Below are 19,891 nucleotides of genomic sequence, written 5' to 3'. Positions count from 1 at the left end.
GAGATATGGTCTATATGTTGATGCTCGCCGATGTTCGTTACATGTATATGTACTTTTATATGGCACGCGAAAGGGTTTCATCTTTTTTTATACACAAGCCATGTTACATCACCATTGATTTAGTTAATCAGCAGGCAAAATTACCAAAAATGTCCTAAACCTATTGCACGTCCTAAACATTTACACGTTTTGTCAATTGAGTCAATTCGACTAATTTTAGCTGAAAATTGTTGACATGGATGCCAGTCGTGCATGTGGGACGGTCGGTGCTGACGTGGACATTTTTGAATAATATTTTTACATTTTTTATATTTTATGGTTTTTTTTCTTTTTTCTTTACTTTTTTTTTTTCGATTTTTGGAGCGAGGGCTCGCGGCCCTTGCTGTGGCCGTTGGGGGCCTGGGTGAGGGCTTGTGTGCCCTCGCTTTGGCTGGTGAGGGTCGCAACGTCCTCACCTAGTACCGGCGAGGGTTATTGGACCTCTCTCCAAAAACCAGAAAAAAAAAAGTTAAGAAAAGGAAAAAAAGAAGAAGAAACCATAAAAAAATTTAAAATATTATTAAAAAATGACCACATTAGTGCCAGTTGTCCTACCTGGCAAGACCAGTGTCCACGTCAGTAACTTCTGGCCAAAATTGGCAAGATAGACTCAATTGGCAAAACATGAAAATGTTCTCAATTAGCATAATTAAAAGGTTTATAATTGAATTGACAAAAGTGCAATAAGTTTGATTTTTTTGGTAATTTCCCTTAATCAAAATTTTGATTTCTAAAAATTTAGCTGCTCATATCTAGGGATGCGCGGTTTCAGGTTTCGTATAGGTTCCACTTGGAACTTGGAATCTACCCATAGGAACATGTTCCTCATTTTTTGGAACTTGGAATCTACCTTACATACCTTAAAGCCTATAACCTATCATATCATAGGTTCCAAGGTTTACTCAAGTTTCACTTGTATTATTAATTGAATAATTGTAGTGAATTATCACCTTTAATGACCACCACTTGCTGCTACAATTCACTGACCACAACTTTTATTTAGACACACGAAGAATATGAAATATCAATAAGTCATGAAACGAAAGCTCAAACTAGTGGTTCTAGATTATACACTTATCATCTAATACCATGGAACATTACAGGATCACGCGAAGACATGGATTAAGAAAAAACACAAAAAACTTATTTACGATTTCAAATTCCACCTGAAACCTGCCCGTCGAAACAAGTTTCCCAATGTTTAGAACTTGGAACCTACCTTGCATACCTTGAAACTTGGAACCTACATGTTCCATCTGAAACCTATAGGTTCCACCTGAAATCTGACCTGTGGAACCTGTAGGTTCTAGGTTTCAAGTTTTACCCTAGAACCATGCTCACCCCTACTCATATCATTGGTGATTAGATAGCTTGTGTTGAAAGGAAAACGTTTCATGGCATTGCATTGAAAACGGGGTAATTGCCAAAAAAGTCATACATCTATTGTACATGTGCCAATTCAGTCCTAAACTTTTCAATTTGATCAATTTAGTCATAAATCTTTAGATAATTTGCCGATATAGTCCTTCTTGTCAATTTTGGTCGGAACCACTTATGTGAACGTCGGCCGTGCTGTCCTATATGGCACGACCAGCGATAACATGGACAATGTTTGCAATTTTTTCTGATTATTTTTATTTTTTTATTTACGTTTTTTTCCACTGTGGCTAGCAAGGGCCACCTCACTCACGGTCACTGAGGATCGCCATGCCCATGGCTAGCAAGGGCTTGCAGGCCCTAGACCGTCGGTGGAAACAAAAAAAGAAAGAATAAAGAAAAAAAATAAAAATTTAAAAAATTGTCAAAGTCAGCACCGACCATGCTATGTAGGACAGCTGGTATTCACGTTAGCGATCTACATTGACAAATTTTCGAAAGGTATGAGGCTAAATTGGCCAAGTTGAAAGGTTTAGGACTAAATTAGTATCCGAACAATAAATTTAGGACTTGTTTTGGTCATTTTTCCCATGCAGTGAAAAATTTAGGATTGAATTTATCATATTTCTTCTTGTATTTCTCTTGGTTCATGTAAATCACAAAAAGAAAAAAAAAGGAAATTGATTTTACTGTTCCGTTTCTCAAAATACAGATTTTATTTCTCCATGCTGCGAGTTTATGAAAGAGTCGGTAAATGTTAAAAAATATAATGGTAAAAAAAGTTATCACTCACTTGATTTTCCATTTACTTGTTCGTAAGAAACTTTTATCAAATATCATTAACAGTTTCCAAATTACCAACTTTCTATATTTCACCAATTTTTTTGTTAGTCTTTCTTCCCAATTTCTTCAATTTATCAACTTTTATATGAATTTACCAATCTTTATGCAACTTTTTTCTAATCAATTAGTTATGGGTTACCAACCCTCATTATATTTTATTGAAGTTTACCGGCACAAAAGAAAGAAAGTATTATTTGGGCACAGAATAGAATTCTGTCATTACACTAACATATATGGCTCTCTTCTTTTACCTTAGCAATGTATATATTTCTAGGAGGAATGATGGATGGGATAAATGTGAATATCTTCTTGGAATTATATTTTTCTTATATAGTGTTTGGACTTATGTTAAACGGAATATGCTCAATTGATGAGGTTTAAGGAGCCAAAAGGAATGTAGTTCTTGTTCTTTTCATTAGGTGCTAACCATTCTTAAATTAATGAGGATCGATCCATTTGTGATACGATCAGTTATTAAAATCCGATAGCACCTTCAAAGTCCTCCTCAGCATGTCACGCGAGAGACATCGAATGCGACCCTAGGAAAATGAGGCATTACCTTTTGTTTTTTTTGGTCAGCTGGCATTACCTTTTGTTAAATCACTAATTATGTTGTAATCATAATCAACTCCTACATTTGGGCGATCGGTCTTGCTTTTATCTAGAAGGCAAGTATTGATATAGACCGAGCTGAGGGACCAAACCGATTGGGTGTCAAGATCTCAAGGTGGTCCAAATACGTAGTGCGGCATGGACCATGTAAAGGGAAATGTAACCTTAAATAACATCATTACGTGAGCAAAACAGCCTATGGTCGGACGTATTAGATCTGTAATCACGCATTAAAATTCAAGCAGCATGCGAGAGAGTGACCTCGGAGATCAGTCTGTCGAGCCCACCAAAATCAATTGCAAACTCTCTCTCTCCTCAATCATTCGGGCTTTAAGAATATACTTATGGTGTTTTTGCTACTCGACAACCGAGATTGTCACTAATTTCCCTGTTCTGCAAGCTTGTCACATGACATGGGGTGGTGCAATTAGGGGACCAAGATGCACAGTGTATGATGCATTATATTGGTTTTACATTAATTACGTTGTATTTGTGGTCCATGAAGGTAACGTACGACATTTTTATATGGTGGAAGATATATGTCGCTTGGTACTATTAGAATTGGTCAGTTTCAATGCCAGCTCCTTAAGATCTCATCCCATCATCGCTCTCAAGTTAATTATAAAAAATTTTGTCATCCAATGGGCAGGATTGTCGCCACTCAAGATCCATTGTTTTGCATGTGATATGTCGGATTTCAGGAGATAAATTGACTCGCTTTACTTCCCTTAAATCGAGGGATCCGTACTTAATAGTTCCTCAAGAGGGTTCACAGGATTACCTTTGAAAACTGTGCTACATTACTACATACATATCTTGGTTTGGTGTTCAGCAGACTTAATAAGAAAGTTAGAAATTAGCCACGTTTAATGGTTCAAGTGGAATTCAGATAATGTCTTTGGAGCTTATAGGTGCTCCCCATAGTTATTGAAATGCAATTGACATTGATATCGCACATGTCACGTTTTATGTGTATTATCACCCGAGTCAATAATAGTTACTGAAAATTTAGGAATTTGGGCGGTTATCATGTAAATAAAATAGAAATGCATGATTGACTCAGCAATACCACGTCAATATGTCACGTGATATCACATGCTTATATATAAAAGACGTTTTCTATTTAAAACACACCCTAGAAAAAGATGGTGTTTGTTGAAACTCTCGATACCTCTACTTGTCGCTTTAGTGGTGAAACGTCTTAGGACACCTAACTTTACTCAGATTCATCCATAAATATCAATTAAGAGACTAAATAAGAATAGTGAAGTGACTCAACATGCATGCATCCCCAGCCACGATTGACGAAGGCAGGCGGCTCAAGCACGACCCAATCTCCGTCCTTGGTCCTCATCTTGAACCCTCTTACATGGTTCTGATGGAGTATGGAGATGAAGCTCTTGTCGGTACGGGTCACAAGCGCCGTGTTCGGCTCGTCGTTCTCGGGTCATTGGTCGCTCAGAAACCTCAAGGGATAAACGGTCGCCCCAGTACAAGAGTCGCAATACTTGTCCACGCCATAGCGATGGAGAGCATTCTTTCTCACCACCATCTGCTCGACCTCTGGCTATTATCTTCGCATGATGATGAGCGTTTTCGTTGATTCATGGGGAGATTAAACAGAACAGAAAACGATAGTTGAATACTGGAGACACTGCTCAGTCTTTTGATAATCGTCGCTAATAATCTCTTGCGTCCATCTGAATTTCGTTTCGTGTCTGTTTTAACGCGTCGCTCAATCCATCTAGCTATTTACTGATAAGTTTATTAAGCCTAATCATCACATCACCTTTATGGGACATGTATCTGCCTATGTAATTGTGAATTGCTAAGTAATTTCTTATAGACATCTCACATTATCTATTGAGATACACAAATCAAATGAGATCGATTCACCGATGAATACAACGGTTAATTTATTGCGTTACACCTGAAACTGTCTTGGCCCGAAGACCACATGAGCTCGGTGAACTTGTTGCACTCTTCCAAATCCGTGGTCAGATCGAACCCTGTCCCTTAACGAAGAGGAATTGCCGGGATCTTCCTGATGTAACGATGCCATGGCTTATCGCTCGTGTTATGGACCTTAATCTTGTATGGGAGTTCAAACAAATCTATCATGTCGGAAAATATCATGTCATGAAGACTCGCTAAAACTTTGTCGTATTCACAAGAAACCACCCGTGCTCTACAAGCGCGGCGCGGACGTCATTGCACACGGAGAGCCAAGCGCTTGAGTCGGGTTTCAAGTCATCGGAGGTTAAATTTATAACGGGAATTTGGTGCAAGGTTTGAGGATCCGAAGATATGCACAATCTCCCTCCTGAATTTGGCTATTGTAGGCTTAAGTTATGTGAAACTGTTACTGGCCATTAAGGATGAAAATGTAGATGATAAGCACGAGTGAAGAAGCCATTTACGACAGCCAAATTAGCTAGCACAGAATTTATACACTTTCCATACTTATGAAAGCAATTTATAACTTCATAGTCACAATTCCATAAACAATTACCTCTGATAGTTCACTCGTTTAAGAAGCACAAATTATTACACACTCCATACTTAAAACTTTTTTATTATTCTCTTTTAATTCAGAGTTCGCTTCTCCTTCTGCACGTGCCGTAGAGAATCGATTTCAGACTCCGCAGTAGGCTTTGGTCATGGTATGCTTGGCTCTCTCGCGGATGTCGACCGAGTCGTAGAAACGAAGCAGGCCCACGTGATCGAAAGGCTTATATTGCATCGGATGCTCAGCGTCGATAAGCTCTTCAGGAGTCTCTATCAGTCCGCCCCGGAATGAGAAGAATCCAAGTGCATACCTTGCTTCGTTCCCTTTCATTACCACTCTGTGATAACCAGGCCTTACTCGGTTATTGCTCCATGCCTGTCCAAGCAAAACATTCCATTTTTAGTTCGTTTAGATTTTTGCCATCCTTAAACAAAGAGCTTTTGAAAGAATATCTCAATTTTACCCGGTAAAAATGATAGGATTGCTATCTATCAGCTTAAAATTAAAATACTAGAAGGGGCAACAGCCATTACCATGCATGCATCCCCAGCCAAGACCACGAACGAAGAAGGTGAGGGCTCAAACCCTATCCACTCTCCGTCCTTGTTTCTCAGCTCCAACCCTCTCACATGGTTCTGATGGAGTATGGAGATGAAGCTCTTGTCCGTGTGAGTCACGAACGCCAAGTTGGCCTCGTCGTTCTCGGGCTTTCGGTAATTCAGAAACCTCAGCAGATAAGTGGTGGCCTCGACGTGAGACTCACAATGCTTTTCCACGCCATAGCTCTCGAACAACATCCTCACCACCGTCTGCTCCAACTCCGCAACCGTCTTCGCGTAAAGGTGAGCGTTCTCGCTGATCAAATATCGCAGCACAGAGAATTTAATAATCGAAAACCTAATGTTAACCGAAACATGGATTCTAATTTATTTTCCCGTACCAGAAACGATCGTTGCCCGATGGCCACATGAGGTTGGTGAACTTCTGGCACTCTCCCAAATCCAGGGCACGGTCGATCCCCAAGCCTTCGTGAAGAGGGATCGCAGTGATCTTTCCGACATAGCCGAATGCCGGCTTGTCGCTCGTGTTCTGGATTTTGGTTTCGTACGGGAGCTCAAACAGCTCTCTCAGGTCGGACAGGATCACGTCTCGAAGATGCAGAGACAGCTTGTCGTACTTTGCGACGAACCAGCCGTGCTCTTCGAGCGCGCGGCGGATGTCGTTGCACGTGGCGGCCCGAGAACTCGAGTGAGGTTTCGAGTTCTCCAAGGTTAAATCAATGGTGGGGATTGGCATCGTGTGAGAACCCATTCGTTCTAAACTTCCGTTGTCTCTCTAAATCTCCTGAATTGAAACGTTGTGCTATATATGGATTTACATGATGAAGTAGTCTTCGATGGCTCAACTGGTTACGGTGCAAATATATTTTTTGATCTAATGATGGGATAATGACACAAATGATCCCTAAATTTTAGCCTAATGTGTAATATAGTTTGTGAACTTTTAATTTGTTGAATGTGATCCTTGAACTTTAACCTAATGTTCAATGTGGTACCTGAATTTTTGTTACATGTTTAATGTAATTTTGAATTATATAAAAATGTTTAACGTTTCAAATTACGTTGCTTGTTAAATTAAAATTAAGAGATTATTTGTATCATTTTTCCGGGCTAATGATCCTCCTTAAAGTACCTTGACTAATCGAATCCCATCCGCGATAGAACAGACAAAGTAGGCGACTGGTTACGAGGTTACCGAATATCCTTGGGGTTTTGATTCGGTGCTTCGCCTCACACAGAAGATATACTTTGTTATTGCTATTAATATAAGTTATATAGTTTGAAACTTTGTAATGTCTGGATGAAAATTCGAGCGGTGGTTCATATTTCCATCTATTATCAGGGAAAAAGACATTCCCAGTAGAGGTTATATGGTCCTGCAAATTGGTCATATTTTCAAATTCGATGATGACCTAGCTAGTTACGTGCATGATCGTGTCTTGTCAAAAAACAACTTGCGAAAAGAAAATAAGATGGTTGATTGACGTATGTGATGTACCGTCCCTTTTAATATGCCGATAAAGAAAAAAAATATTATATGATCCATATGGTCCAGCTCAAATATTGATCATGTAGGCTCCACATTAAGTGTTGATGTTGTCTTGAATTCTATGAAGTTTCGATCAATTAGAGACTTGGAAAAATCGATCGGGAAATCGAAGAAGACTTGGAGCTTGCACGCTATGCATTTCAAATATATTTCTTATCTATATGGGATTTCATGGGAAATAGTCCTAATTCAATATAACTGGGATATGTCGTGATATTCCTAATATTTAGGAATAATCACTAAAGATTTATTAGTTTATTTCCTAAACTGATAAGATCTTTAGGGTAAAACTTCTTAGGATTAGGGAAGTAGGGATATGAAGATCTATTTATTCAGCATTGTACCTTGTATCAGATATGCTCGGAAATAAGAAATCCTCTCTCTCTCTCCCGTGGACGTAGGCATAATTTTTTTTTCCACCGAACCACGTAAATCTCTGTGTTTGGATTATTCTTGTTTCATCTCATCTAGTTAGGATGCTCTTCTGCACAACAATTGGTATCAGAGCAATCCAGGTTCTCCGTTCCTATACTGCGACTTCTGACTAGATGGTTGCAAAAGGTTCGACCATTCGAGTCGATATCGAATGATTCATCGGGAAGAATAATTTTACACTATGGCGGATAAGGATGAAGGATCTGTTGATTCAACAGGGTTTATCAAAGGTTCTTCTGGGAAGATCGAACAAGCCAGCCACCATCACCGACAATGACTGGGCCGACATGGAGGAGAGGGCATGCAGCGCGATCCGATTGAACCTATCGGACGAGGCCCTTCAATTCGTGGCGAAAATCGAATATGCTTCGGAGGTATGGCTCAAACTCGAAAGCATTTACATGATGAAATCTCTTACGAACAAGTTGTTCTTGAAGAAGAGATTGTATTCGCTTTAGATGAGTGAAGGAGGAAATTTGTTGGAACACCTCAACGTGTTCAATCAGATGATCAGTGAACTTACAAGCTTGGAGGTAAAGTTCGAGGATGAAGACATAGCGCTTCTACTATTGGCGTCATTGCCGGATTCGTTTGACCACTCGGTGACTACGCTCCTTTATGGCAAGGAAACCCTAGAGATCGGAGAGGTAATTGCTGCCCTAATTTCAAACGACACTCGAAAAAGGGCAATTAGTTCAAAATCTTTAGGAGAGGGACTCTTTGGGAAGGAGAAAAGCAGTCAAGGAAGAGGAAGATCAACGGATCGAGGATTGAGCCGTAGGGGTCGATCAAAATCCAAGGGAAAGTTCAAAGGAAGATGCTACGGGTGTAATGAGGAAGGGCATACCAAGAGATTATGTCCAAATAAGAACTAGAAAAAGAAGAAGAGCTCGGATGAAGCAAGTGTAGCTGACAGCACTGAGACCAATGATGGGGACGTCTTGACCATATCGTTGGGGAAGGACGCTTTCGAAGATTCGTGGATCTTGGATTCCGGATGCACTTTTCATATGTGTCCTCATCGAGAAGCTTTCGATGAGTACAAGTCATATGATGGTGGTTCAATTCTCATGGGGAATGACACTTCATGCAAGACTGTGGGAGTTGGAACCGTGAAAATCAGGATGTTTGATGGCATGATCAGAACCCTGGCAGATGTGCGTCATGTACCGGGTCTAAGGAAAAATCTGATTTCATTGGGAGCACTTGAATCCAATGGATGCAAGTACTCAGCTCAAGGTGGAGTCTTGAAGGTGATAAAGGGAGCTATGGTTGTTCTAAAGGGACAGAGGCACGGGAACTTATATCGACTTAGAGGAACCATAGTGCAAGGTGGAGCATCTGTGTCCATGGATGCTAGCACTAAGATAGATAACACCTATCTATGGCATATGCGTCTCGGGCATATGGGGGAAAGAGGATTGATGGAGCTTCACAAGAGGAATGCACTCCAAGGTATGAAAACATGCAAATTAGATTTCTGCAAATTTTGTGTGTTTGGAAAACAATGCAGAGTACGGTTCAATGTTGCAACTCATATGAGCAAGGGCGTGCTTGAGTATGTACACACGGATGTATGGGGTCCTTCACCAGTAAAGTCAAAAGGCGGGAAGGAATACTTCGTGACATTCATTGACGATTTTTCTCGAAAAGTTTGGGTCTACTTCATGCGACACAAAAGTGAGGTCTTTGACAAGTTCAAAGAATGGAAAGCCGAAGTTGAGACTTCAACGGGGAAGAAGCTTAAGTGCTTGAGATCAGACAATGGAGGAGAGTACAAATCGACACCGTTCATGGAGCTTTGCAAGAAAAAAAGGGATTAGACGTCACTTCACAGTTCCGGATACGCCCTAACAGAATGGCGTAGCTGAAAGGATGAACCGGACCTTATTAGAGAGAGCTCGGAGCATGAGGCTGCATGCGAGACTAAGCAAGGAGTTTTGGGCAGAAGCTGTCTGCATGGCATGTTATCTCGTGAATTGGTCTCCATCAACTGCAATTAAATGCAAAATTCCCGAAGAGGTATGGACTGATAAAAATGTCGATTATTCTAATTTAAGAATATTTGGTTGTCCTACTTTTGTATATGTGCAGAGTTCGAAGCGCTCGAAGTTGGATCCAAAGTCAAAACAGTGCATATTTCTCGATTACGAGAAAGGAGTGAAAGGCTACAAATTATGGGATCCAAGTGAGAAGATAGTTTTGATGAGCAGGGATGTTGTGTTTGATGAATCTGCAATGTTGAAGTCAAGTTGCGTGCCACACGCGGATGCTGAAGAGGAGAGTGATAAATCTATCGTTAAGGTGGAGCTTGAATCTAGAGAATTTGCAGAGAATGGCGAGTCATCTGATGAAGCTCTGGAAGTTAAAGAAACGGTAGAAGTTCCTTGTACCATTGCGACGGATCGAGGAAGGCGCACTCTCAAAGCACCTGAGAGGTACGGTTTTGAGGACATGGTTGCTTATGCTCTTACCGTAGGCTCCAGCGATCCAAGCTCCTATCATGAAGCTTTGAATAGTGATCACAAAGAAAAGTGGATGACCACGATGATGGAGGATATGGAGTCATTACAAAAGAACGAGACATGGGAACTTGTGAAGAAGCCCAAGGATCGAAAAGTCTTTGGCTGCAAATGGGTTCTTCGAAGAAAGAAGCAGCAACGGAGAAAGAGCAAGAGAGATACAAGGCCCGACTTGTTGCTAAGGGCTATGCACAGAAGGAGGGGATCGATTACAATGAGATATTATCCCCGGTTGTAAAACACACGTCAATTCGTGTTTTACTAGCTGTAGTGGCCATGTATGACTTGGAACTCAAGCAGCTAGATGTGAAGACGGCATTCCTTCATGGTGACTTGGAGGAGAAAATTTACATGGAGCAGCCCGAAGGCTTCAAGGTGGAAGGGAAAGAGAATCACGTTTGCTTGCTCAAGAGATCACTTTATGGTTTGAAGCAATCTCCGAGGCAATGGAATAGAAGGTTTGATTCTTTTATGCTCCGTATTGGCTACATGAGGAGTGTGCATGATTCTTGTGTCTACTACAGAGTTTTGGATGATAAGTCGCTTATTCTGTTGATGCTCTATGTTGATGATATGTTGATTGCTGCAAGAAAAATGAGAGACATCATTTCCCTAAAGTCTCAGTTAAGCAACAAGTTTGAAATGAAGGATCTTGGTGCTGCAAAGAGGATCCTTGGCATGGAAATCTTTCGAGATAGACGTGCAAGTAAGATTTGGGTAAATTAGAAGAAATATGTTGAAAAGGTCTTGGAGCGATTCAACATGGGAAAAGCTAAACCGGTTTGTATACCCTTAGCAAATCACTTCAGATTATCCGAGAAACAATGTCCTAGTTCACATGAGGAGATTGTAAAGATGTCTCGAGTACCCTATGTCAGCGCAATAGGGAGCCTCATGTATGTTATGATTTGTAGCAGACCGGATTTGGCTCATACAGTGAGTCTCATCAACCGATATATGAGCAATTCGAGTAAGAAGCATTGGGAAGCTGTTAAGTGGATCTTTCGTTATTTGGCTGGAACTACCGAAGTGGGTTTGATGTTCTTTACAAAGGAAGAATCGATCAATTTAGCAGGTTATGTCAATTCGGACTTTGCTGGTGATTTGGACAAGCGAAGGTCCATCACGGGATACGTCTTTACTCTTGGAGGTGGAGCTATTTCGTGGAGGGCAATACTTCAGTCTACTATAGCACTGTCTACAACCAAAGCTGAGTATATGGCAGCAACTGAGGCTGCGAAGGAGGGAATATAGCTGACCGGTTTGGTCACGGAGTTGGGTTTAAAGCAGGAAAGTGCTACACTATATTGCGATAGCCAAAGCACAATATGTCTCGCGAAGAATCAAGTGTTTCATTCCAAAACGAAACACATTGAAGTTTGGTACCACAATATTCGAGAATTTGTGAAGAATGGTAGCATTGCTTCGCAGAAAATCCATACAAAAGATAATCCTGCGGATATGCTCACGAAGACGGTTACTACAGAGAAGTTCAAGTCTTGCAGGGACTTGATTTCTCTCACCCATCATTGAAGTTGACGGAGGCCGCACCGGTCTAGGTGCGGGCGTAACTTTGCGAAGGTACGGTGGAGAGAGATATAAACGTTTTCTTCATTCAAGTGGAGGCTTGTGGTTTATTCAAGCCAAAGGTGGAGATTTGTTGATGTTGTCTTGAATTCCATGAAGTTTCGATCAATTAGAGACTTGGAAAAATCGATCGGGAAATCGAAGAAGATTTGGAGCTTGCACGCTACGCGTTTCAAATATATTTCCTATCTATATGGGATTTCATGGGAAATAGTCATAATTCAATGTAACTGGGATATATCGTGATATTCCTAATATTTAGGGATAATCACTAAAGATTTACCAGTTAGTTTCCTAAACTGATAAGGTCTTTAGGGTGAAACTTTCTGGGATTAGGGAAGTAGGGATATGAAGATCTATTTATTCAGCATTGTACCTTGTATCAGATATGCTCAGAAATAAGAAATTTTCTCTCTCTCTCTCTCTCTCTCTCTCTCTCTCTCTCTCTCTCTCTCTCTCTCTCTCTCTCTCTCTCTCTCCTATGGACGTAGGCGGAATATTTTTCCGCCAAACCATGTAAACCTCTGTGTTCGGATTATTTTTGTTTCATCTCATCTAGTTAGGGTGCTCTTCCGCACAACATTAAGATCGACATAATTAATGATTTGAGATGATATTGATGTATATGATTCATAGACCATACAATAACATCTCGTTGATGAGATATGAGATAAATTTCCAATTCAACGTAAGTATTATAACACTCCAAAATTTCACATCCAGAGAGGCCAATTAGTCGATTACTATGTTGATTCTGGAGTAATCACCAATCTAAATACTTTTTTTTGCGATTTAACCATATAAGTCGAGTCGGGTCATTACAAATGATAAAAATACGATAAAAACTTGAAAAAAGGGACCCAAGCATAATAGTAATTTTTAAAATACTTCAAATGGACACGATCTTGCACATCAGTAGTCGCTCTTTTATGGAGATATACGTACTTATGTCACAATTTTGACGAAAACATCCAATGCCATGTACCTTATGTATCCCACCATCCCATTGTCTTGGTGATAAGCTAATCAAGCACACTAACTGTCTTTTGGAGTATGAGCAAAGTTCTCCAACCATAAGAGAATAAACAATTTCGCTTCTTCAAGACATGAACGAATTCGATCATTCACGACCAATAATTGTGCACGATTGATCTGCTTCGATGGCTCTTTCACTACGTAATTGGTTCTTTTCGACACCCCTACTACATATATGCGGAAAAGAAAAGGCGTTGGAGATTATGACTGTCATGGTACGAGGAGGAGCTACTTGATGGCACATTAAAGGATTGCTCTCCAAGTATCACCTTCTTCAATTTTAAAGTTTACATGCCACTTTCAGGTCATGAATTACATCCCCATGAATCTGCTTTACATGAACTGTAGTAATTTTCATGTGGGCACGGGCTTTGGCCCATGGGTTGCCCTTCGGGGCTCACTGATATTGGGCTTGAACCGTCCCATTAGAGGGTGAATCAAGATGTGCCGGTTCGGCACATCACGAAATGCCGATCTGCGGGTTCTCAATCCCTTTTTGGAATTTGATTAGATCTTCTGAATTCTTCTTTTTTGACCACTCTGCTTTTGATTGGCATTTCGATAGCAGTGTGTACACTCGAGAGACGAGCGTCTAGGGAAGCAATTCTAAGATATTGAAGAGTACCTTTGCCTTTTTGCGGTGCGCATTTGATATCTTGACATTAATTTCTTCTTTTGGATATCCTGAGGAACTTACCCGTCATATTTCATTCCTCTTTTCTTTTCTTTTTCGACAACCTATTTCATCTTTTTCATTTTCTTTTCTTTTCATTCCAATTCCTTTTTCATATATACCCAATTCTAATTTCTCATACCGAATACATCCAATCCCTTGTTGGAAGTAAAAGTGATAATTAGGTGGGCTCAAGTGAGACCTGGTTCATAGGTCGGGCCTGATATGTTTCCCAAGCCCACCCATATCACCAATTTACAAGGGGGTTTTAAGGCCGAGCTCGGGATAAAGATGCGCGTTTCGGCTTTATCACATGTGAGACCTTTGCCTAAGCTTGTCCAAGCCCGCTTCGGCCCAAGGGCCGGATGATTAGGCCACCATCCGTTAATCACCTCTACTTGGAAGGAATTCCAAATCGACACTTTGATGCCTCATTTTTTGAAATGATATCCAAAATTTTAGAAAATATTAGCAAATTAAACGTAATTATCCACGTATCACTATTCATAGTGCAAAAAATTTATGTGTTTAAGATTGGTAACAAGAGAGGAAGCTCGCGAGATTTGAAAAAAAAAAAAAAGGAACGTAAAAGAGGGGAACAAAAAGGGAGAAAAAAAGGGGGCGATACAGCATATTGTCCAAAAGATCCACTACTTAACACAACTCGTGCTTTAACACAACTCATGCTTCATACTTTAATGTAGAACGATACAAAGAAGTTCTTTTTGGCCAAGCAATACGAAGATAGGGTTCAACCCAAAAAAAAAAAAAACGAAGATAGGAAAAATTGTTCAAAAAGTCCTAAACTTATTATATTTTTGCCAATTCAGCTAGAATTCTTTCAAGTTTGCTAATTAAGTAATAAACCTTACCACATTTTGTCAATTGAGTTCATCCGGTCAATTTTTTGTCGGAATTCGCTAACATGGATGTCTGCTGTCCTACGTGGCATGGCAGCCGGCGCTAACGTAGATAATTTTTTATAATTTTTTTTATTTTCCCATTTTCCTTTTCTTCTCTTTACCTTCTTTACTTTTATTCTTTTTTTCCTTTTCTGTTCTTTTCTTTTTTCTTTTTCCCTCCATCGGCCATCAATGAGGCCCTGCGATGGCAGGCAAAGGGAAAAAAGAAAAAAGAAGAAAAGAATAGAAAAGGAAAAAAAAGAAAAAAAAAGTAAAGAAGGAAAAGAAGGAAAAGAAGAAAAGAAAAAAAGGAAAAAATAAAAAATTCGAAAGCAATACTAAAATATTATTAAAATTTATCCACACGTCAGCGTCGGCCATGCCACGTAGTACGACCGGTGTCCACATCAGCGATTTTCGGCCAAATTGACCGGATGAACTCAATTGACAAAATTGAAAGGTTTAGTTATGAGTTGGCAAAAGTACAATGAATTTAGGATTTTTCGGACAATTTTCCCCTTGAAAATATATGCTGCAAGATTATGAACTAGGCTGAAATTTGATTCGATAACCATGCACTGCCCCTGTAGCTTCACAATAGGCTTTAGACTCCGCAATAGGCAGTGATGAGGCGCTCGGACTTGGGGCGACCCTGGTGCCTCTTGTAGAAACGAAGGAAATCAAGATGATTGAATGATTTGAACTGTGGAGGGTGGTCTTTGTCTATAAGCTCCTCGGGTATCTCTATTTTCCCTGTATTATACGAGAAGACGCGGAATGAGTACCTCATCAACTCGTCTTCTTTCAGGTTGATTCGATGGTAACACGCTTTGATCCTTCCGTTGCTCCATCCCTAAATAATCCATATACATACGAATAAATCGGATATAGTATAGTGTCTGTCGGTCTCTACCATTGAAATTGTTCTTTGTATATTCTGATTCTGCTCAGCCATCTAAGGAGTAAAGAAAATAATGCGTTGCCTACTGTCAAAGATGTATCCATACTACCTAACTTTGTACCATTAGACCCTGCTTCTATTCTTAATCTAAAGCGCATTACGCGGCGGGGCTCGGCTAGTTCGGGGAGAATAATAGATAAGCGACTCACCACGGATGCATCGCCGGCCATGACCATGAAAGACGAAGGCGAGGGCTCGAAGGCGGCCCACTCTCCATCCTTTGTCATCACCTCCAAGCCCCTCACGCTGTTCTGATACAGTATGGACAGGAAGCTCTTGTCCGTGTGGGGGAGAGGGTTGATGCCGCCCTCGTTCTCGCCCAGTTTCTTGTACTTCAAGATGCGCAGCATGTACGTGGTGGACTCGGTGTGAGAGTCGCAGTATCTCCCCACGCCATAGCCTTTTAACACCATCCTCGTCACCGCTTTCTCCAGCTTAGCTATCGCCCGTGCGTAGGAATTAGCAGTTTTGCTGCAGCAAAACGATAAGAGAAGTTTTTTCTTTATATGGAAGAAGTTGGCAATTCACAAAGAATAAAATGAATATTGATGACTTATTCGAATAAGATTTTATAAAGCAAAACTAAGTAATAATTCAATTGGAGACAAAATCTAAAACCACTCTATCTGAGGTTGGTAAATTTTTAAGGTTGGCAAATAAGGCAAATAAAAGTGGTAACTCGATAGAAATGTTGATGAACTAAAAATAAATATATAATGGCAAGGAACTAAACTGAGAGTTGTTAATTCAAATTAATTAGTTAACAACTTAATTGGAGAAAGGTTAATAACTCACTCAAATAAAAATTGGTAATTTCATATAATAGTTGATAAAGCTAAGTCGTTAGTAAGACAATTTCTTTTTTGTCAGAGGTAAGAGAATTTGATCATTTAAAATTTTTAATAAACATCGGTAATTGACTCGAATGAGAGTTGATAAGGCGAAATCAGCTAGTATTAATTGGAGAAAAGTTCGTACTATGATCAATAATTTCTAAAAAGAGTTAGTAAAGTCAAAGTTTTGATAAATAAGGCAAACAAAAGTCAATAAAATAGCTGATAAAAGTAAATAAAACAAATAAACTGGTAAGCAACTCAAATACAATTCGACATTACAAAATTAGCTGGTAACCTAATTGAAACATTACCCCAAAAAAGAAAAACTCTTCGTTTCCAAAGAGGCTGAAGAAACAAAGCCTTCTCACACGAATAAAGATTGGTAACCTCAAACAAATGAATCCAAGCACTGGTGAGTGGCCAAAATGCATGAGATTATAACGAGTTAAACCTAAATTATGCGCGTAAATAACACAGGCAGTCCATTTACAAAATTTGGAAAACAGAATAAACCGACGATAGAACCCAAAGAAAAATAGGGGAGAAAAAAGGGTGTACCAGAAGCGAGCATTCCCAGATGGTCACATGATAGCTGTGAACTTCTCACAAGCTTCAAGTTTCTCAGCACCATCAATGTCCTGACCTTCAAGCAAAGAAGTTCCAGGATATTTAGGTATGTAACCTTTTGAGAAGGCGCTATCGAGGTTCTGAGCCTTGGTCTCGAGGGGGAGATCGAATAGCTCCTTCGCGACACCAAAGATCGGATCGCGAAGCTCTGTAGGGAAATCCTCGTACTCGGCTACGAAGCACCCGTGATGTTCAAGAGCTTGCACAATCTCTTCACAAGCTCTGATCCAAGACTTCGTCCCGGGTTCCATAATTTCCACTGAGACTATCACTGGAACTTTAGACGCCATTTCTAGGTCCTCTGTCCTCCCGAAACACGATGGGAGGTTGATGGTTCGATACCCTTTTATAGCGGAACTGACGAAGTGTTTGTCGTAATTGAACAATATTTTGCTATTGCATCCTTATTTTGGAGGCATCCAAGTGTTCTTCAATTGTGAGTTTTTGAACAAACCGACAGAATTGAATATTTGATGCAGCCGTATCTCTAAAAGTAAAAATCTGAGTAAATTCAAACAGGTCCATGATAACTTTTAATTGAAAAGTTTCATAATCAGTCTTGAAGCTATTTTACATATATAAATTAAGTTTTAGACTTTTCAATTGAACTAATGTAGTTCTAAATCTTTAAGTGAAAACTAGAATTGCTCATCCAAGTCTTGCCCAAAATATCTCTCATATGATGGTCCAATCAACGCCGACCGTTCTATGTATTATGGCCAGCGACATATCGTGCCTATCATGAATATGTCATGAAAAGTTGACCGATCAAGTGGGAGTAGGAGATTGGTGAAGGAGTCATGTACTACTATTTTCCTATAGTGAATACGACACGAAAAGCTGACCGACAAATCGTGTCTATCGTGAATGTGTATCAGCCTTGCTTACTATTTTCTCATAAACTCCTTTGCGTCGAGTTTTGTTTCCATTAGCATACCAACGAGTCGCAGGCGCTGAAGAGCATGGAAAATAAATGTAACTATATCTTTTGGATGCGAATTCACATAATGGACTAAAGTTGACATATTAATTGCATCTCATCGTGTGATGGAGGTGGTTTGCCTTTAAGCAAATTACTTGGTGGTGTCGGTGAAGTAAAGATCCTTACCTCGTTAGCTGTATGGATGAGCCGTCGTCCAAAAAACCTTAATAATCAGCTCCAAATAAATGAATCTACACGTTTCGTAGAGGGGGTGAAAAAGAGCTTCTATAAATACACATGCCATACAATAGTAGGCACGGGAATTACCACTACTATATGTAAATTGCATCGAGGGTGACAACGATACTCGTCATCGGAGAAATTAGTCACTTTCCTTGGCGATAGAAAGATGTATAAACTTGTTTTGATGTATGGATAACAGTCGCACTACCAGGTTATAATAAAATCAATCTTCAAATACTGCTTTCATCAGTGGGGCTATCATGCTTTTAAAAAATCAAATCGATGCAAGATGGCAATCTTTCGAGAGTCGGCTTCTTCTTATGGATGGGAACATCGAACAATTTCAAGAAGTTGAAGCATGCAACACTAAGCAAGATTCGCGTGCATGACGCGACAGTAATATTGGCATCAAAGGGGAGCTCGAAATGATGAGCAGCCAGATTCTGATTTGTCCTAATTGGTCCCTCTTCGGGTGAAGGCCGGTGACATAATATATGAAAAATGGGATTGCCTTTTTTTTTTTGTCAAACAAAGTAGATTTTTTTATTTATATCATAAGCATGATAGAGTAGCTGAGCCAGACGCGGGGCATCTTTACAAAGCAAGGCCCATAGGTCCGGGGTGGGCATTTGCGCCCGACAGTGTACGTATCAGTTCAAGTCTATCTAACTGAACTGTAACTTCCCTTAAGCTTCGCTTTTGTACGAATCTCATTGCTTCCAGTACAGCTGGGGTTTCAACTTGAGCCACCGAGGATGCCTTGACTAATTTTGTGAATCCATCGACGAGAGCACTGGTGTGATCCCGGCAGATGCACGCTATCGCGCCGTCCACTGATCCCTCCGCGAGCGAGCCGTCAACATTGATTTTCAGCCTCCCTCTCTCCGGCGCAAACCAGGTTAGTGAAGCTTCCCCTTCTCTTTCGCTCCCTAAAACAAAAAAATGGATTTGCCTTAAACATATGATTTATATGACAACAACCCTTTCTAAGGATACGATAAAAGACTCAAATAGCTTGTTCTATATATGTGGGATCATCGTCATCTATCTTAAAACTATACTCGACAAGATCATACAACAAGTATAAATACGCAATGGTTACGAACTCCTCGATAGTAATCATTTGACTATCCTTACCACCTCGGATTAACAATGAGATTTTGAGAGATGAGCGTTTTGGAAAGTAATTCTAAGATTTTTAATTACTAGTGTACCTCTACTTTTTTGCACCGCACATTTGATATCTTGACATTAGTTTCTTTTGGATTTCTTGATTATTTTTCAACACAACGAAGAGAAACTCAAGCACCCGTCATATTTCATTCTTCTTTTTTTCTTTTTTTTGAGACCTATTCCATTTATTTTTCTTTTCAATCCATTTCCTTGTTCAAATTAGACCCAATTTTCCTTTTTCACACCGAATACGTCCAATACTTATTAGAAGTAGAAGTGACTATTAGATGTGCTTGATTGAGGAAGGGATTGAAGGTCAGGTCTAATGTGTTGCCCAAACCCACTAATATTATAAAATTTATCAGGAAATTTTCGGGTTGGGCAAGGTTAGGCCCAATCAAAAGATGCACGTTCTGGGCTATCTCATGTGAATCTCCTGGCCAAGCCCACCTCGGCCCGAGGGCAGGGCGATTGAGCCATCACCCG

The 19,891-nt window shown here is 40.0% G+C and overlaps 1 protein-coding gene and 1 pseudogene across 1 annotated transcript; both read right to left on the bottom strand.

Moving 5' to 3' along the window:
* Positions 1-5,506: 5,506 nt before the first annotated feature.
* On the bottom strand, positions 5,507-6,691 carry LOC115678442 (deoxypodophyllotoxin synthase-like). The gene is made up of 3 exons (XM_030601848.2): positions 6,321-6,691; positions 5,914-6,235; positions 5,507-5,755 (listed from the first exon to the last, which is right to left on the bottom strand). Exons 1-3 carry the CDS (start codon positions 6,689-6,691, stop codon positions 5,507-5,509), a joined length of 942 nt encoding a protein of 313 aa, XP_030457708.1.
* Positions 6,692-15,247: 8,556 nt separating this feature from the next.
* On the bottom strand, positions 15,248-17,357 carry LOC115678457 (2-oxoglutarate-dependent dioxygenase AOP3-like; annotated as a pseudogene).
* Between the last annotated feature and the right edge of the window lie 2,534 nt (positions 17,358-19,891).

Source organism: Syzygium oleosum, unplaced genomic scaffold (genome assembly GCF_021117445.2).
Source record: "Syzygium oleosum isolate NSW1041296 unplaced genomic scaffold, Sole_v2.1 Sole_v2.05, whole genome shotgun sequence".
Taxonomy (NCBI): domain Eukaryota; kingdom Viridiplantae; phylum Streptophyta; class Magnoliopsida; order Myrtales; family Myrtaceae; genus Syzygium; species Syzygium oleosum.
Note: the sequence above shows the minus strand (reverse complement) of the source record. Positions and strands in the feature narration are given on the sequence as shown.

What these genes read in the sequence shown, in the direction of transcription:
- LOC115678442 (XM_030601848.2), bottom strand. Translation starts at nt 6,691, where the DNA reads ATGGGTTCTCACACGATGCCAATCCCCACCATTGATTTAACCTTGGAG. An exon ending in TCGGGCAACGATCGTTTCTG is followed by an intron (nt 6,236 to 6,320) that starts GTACGGGAAAAT and finishes ATATTTGATCAG; the next exon opens with CGAGAACGCTCACCTTTACG. An exon ending in TGGCTGGGGATGCATGCATG is followed by an intron (nt 5,756 to 5,913) that starts GTAATGGCTGTT and finishes TTGCTTGGACAG; the next exon opens with GCATGGAGCAATAACCGAGT.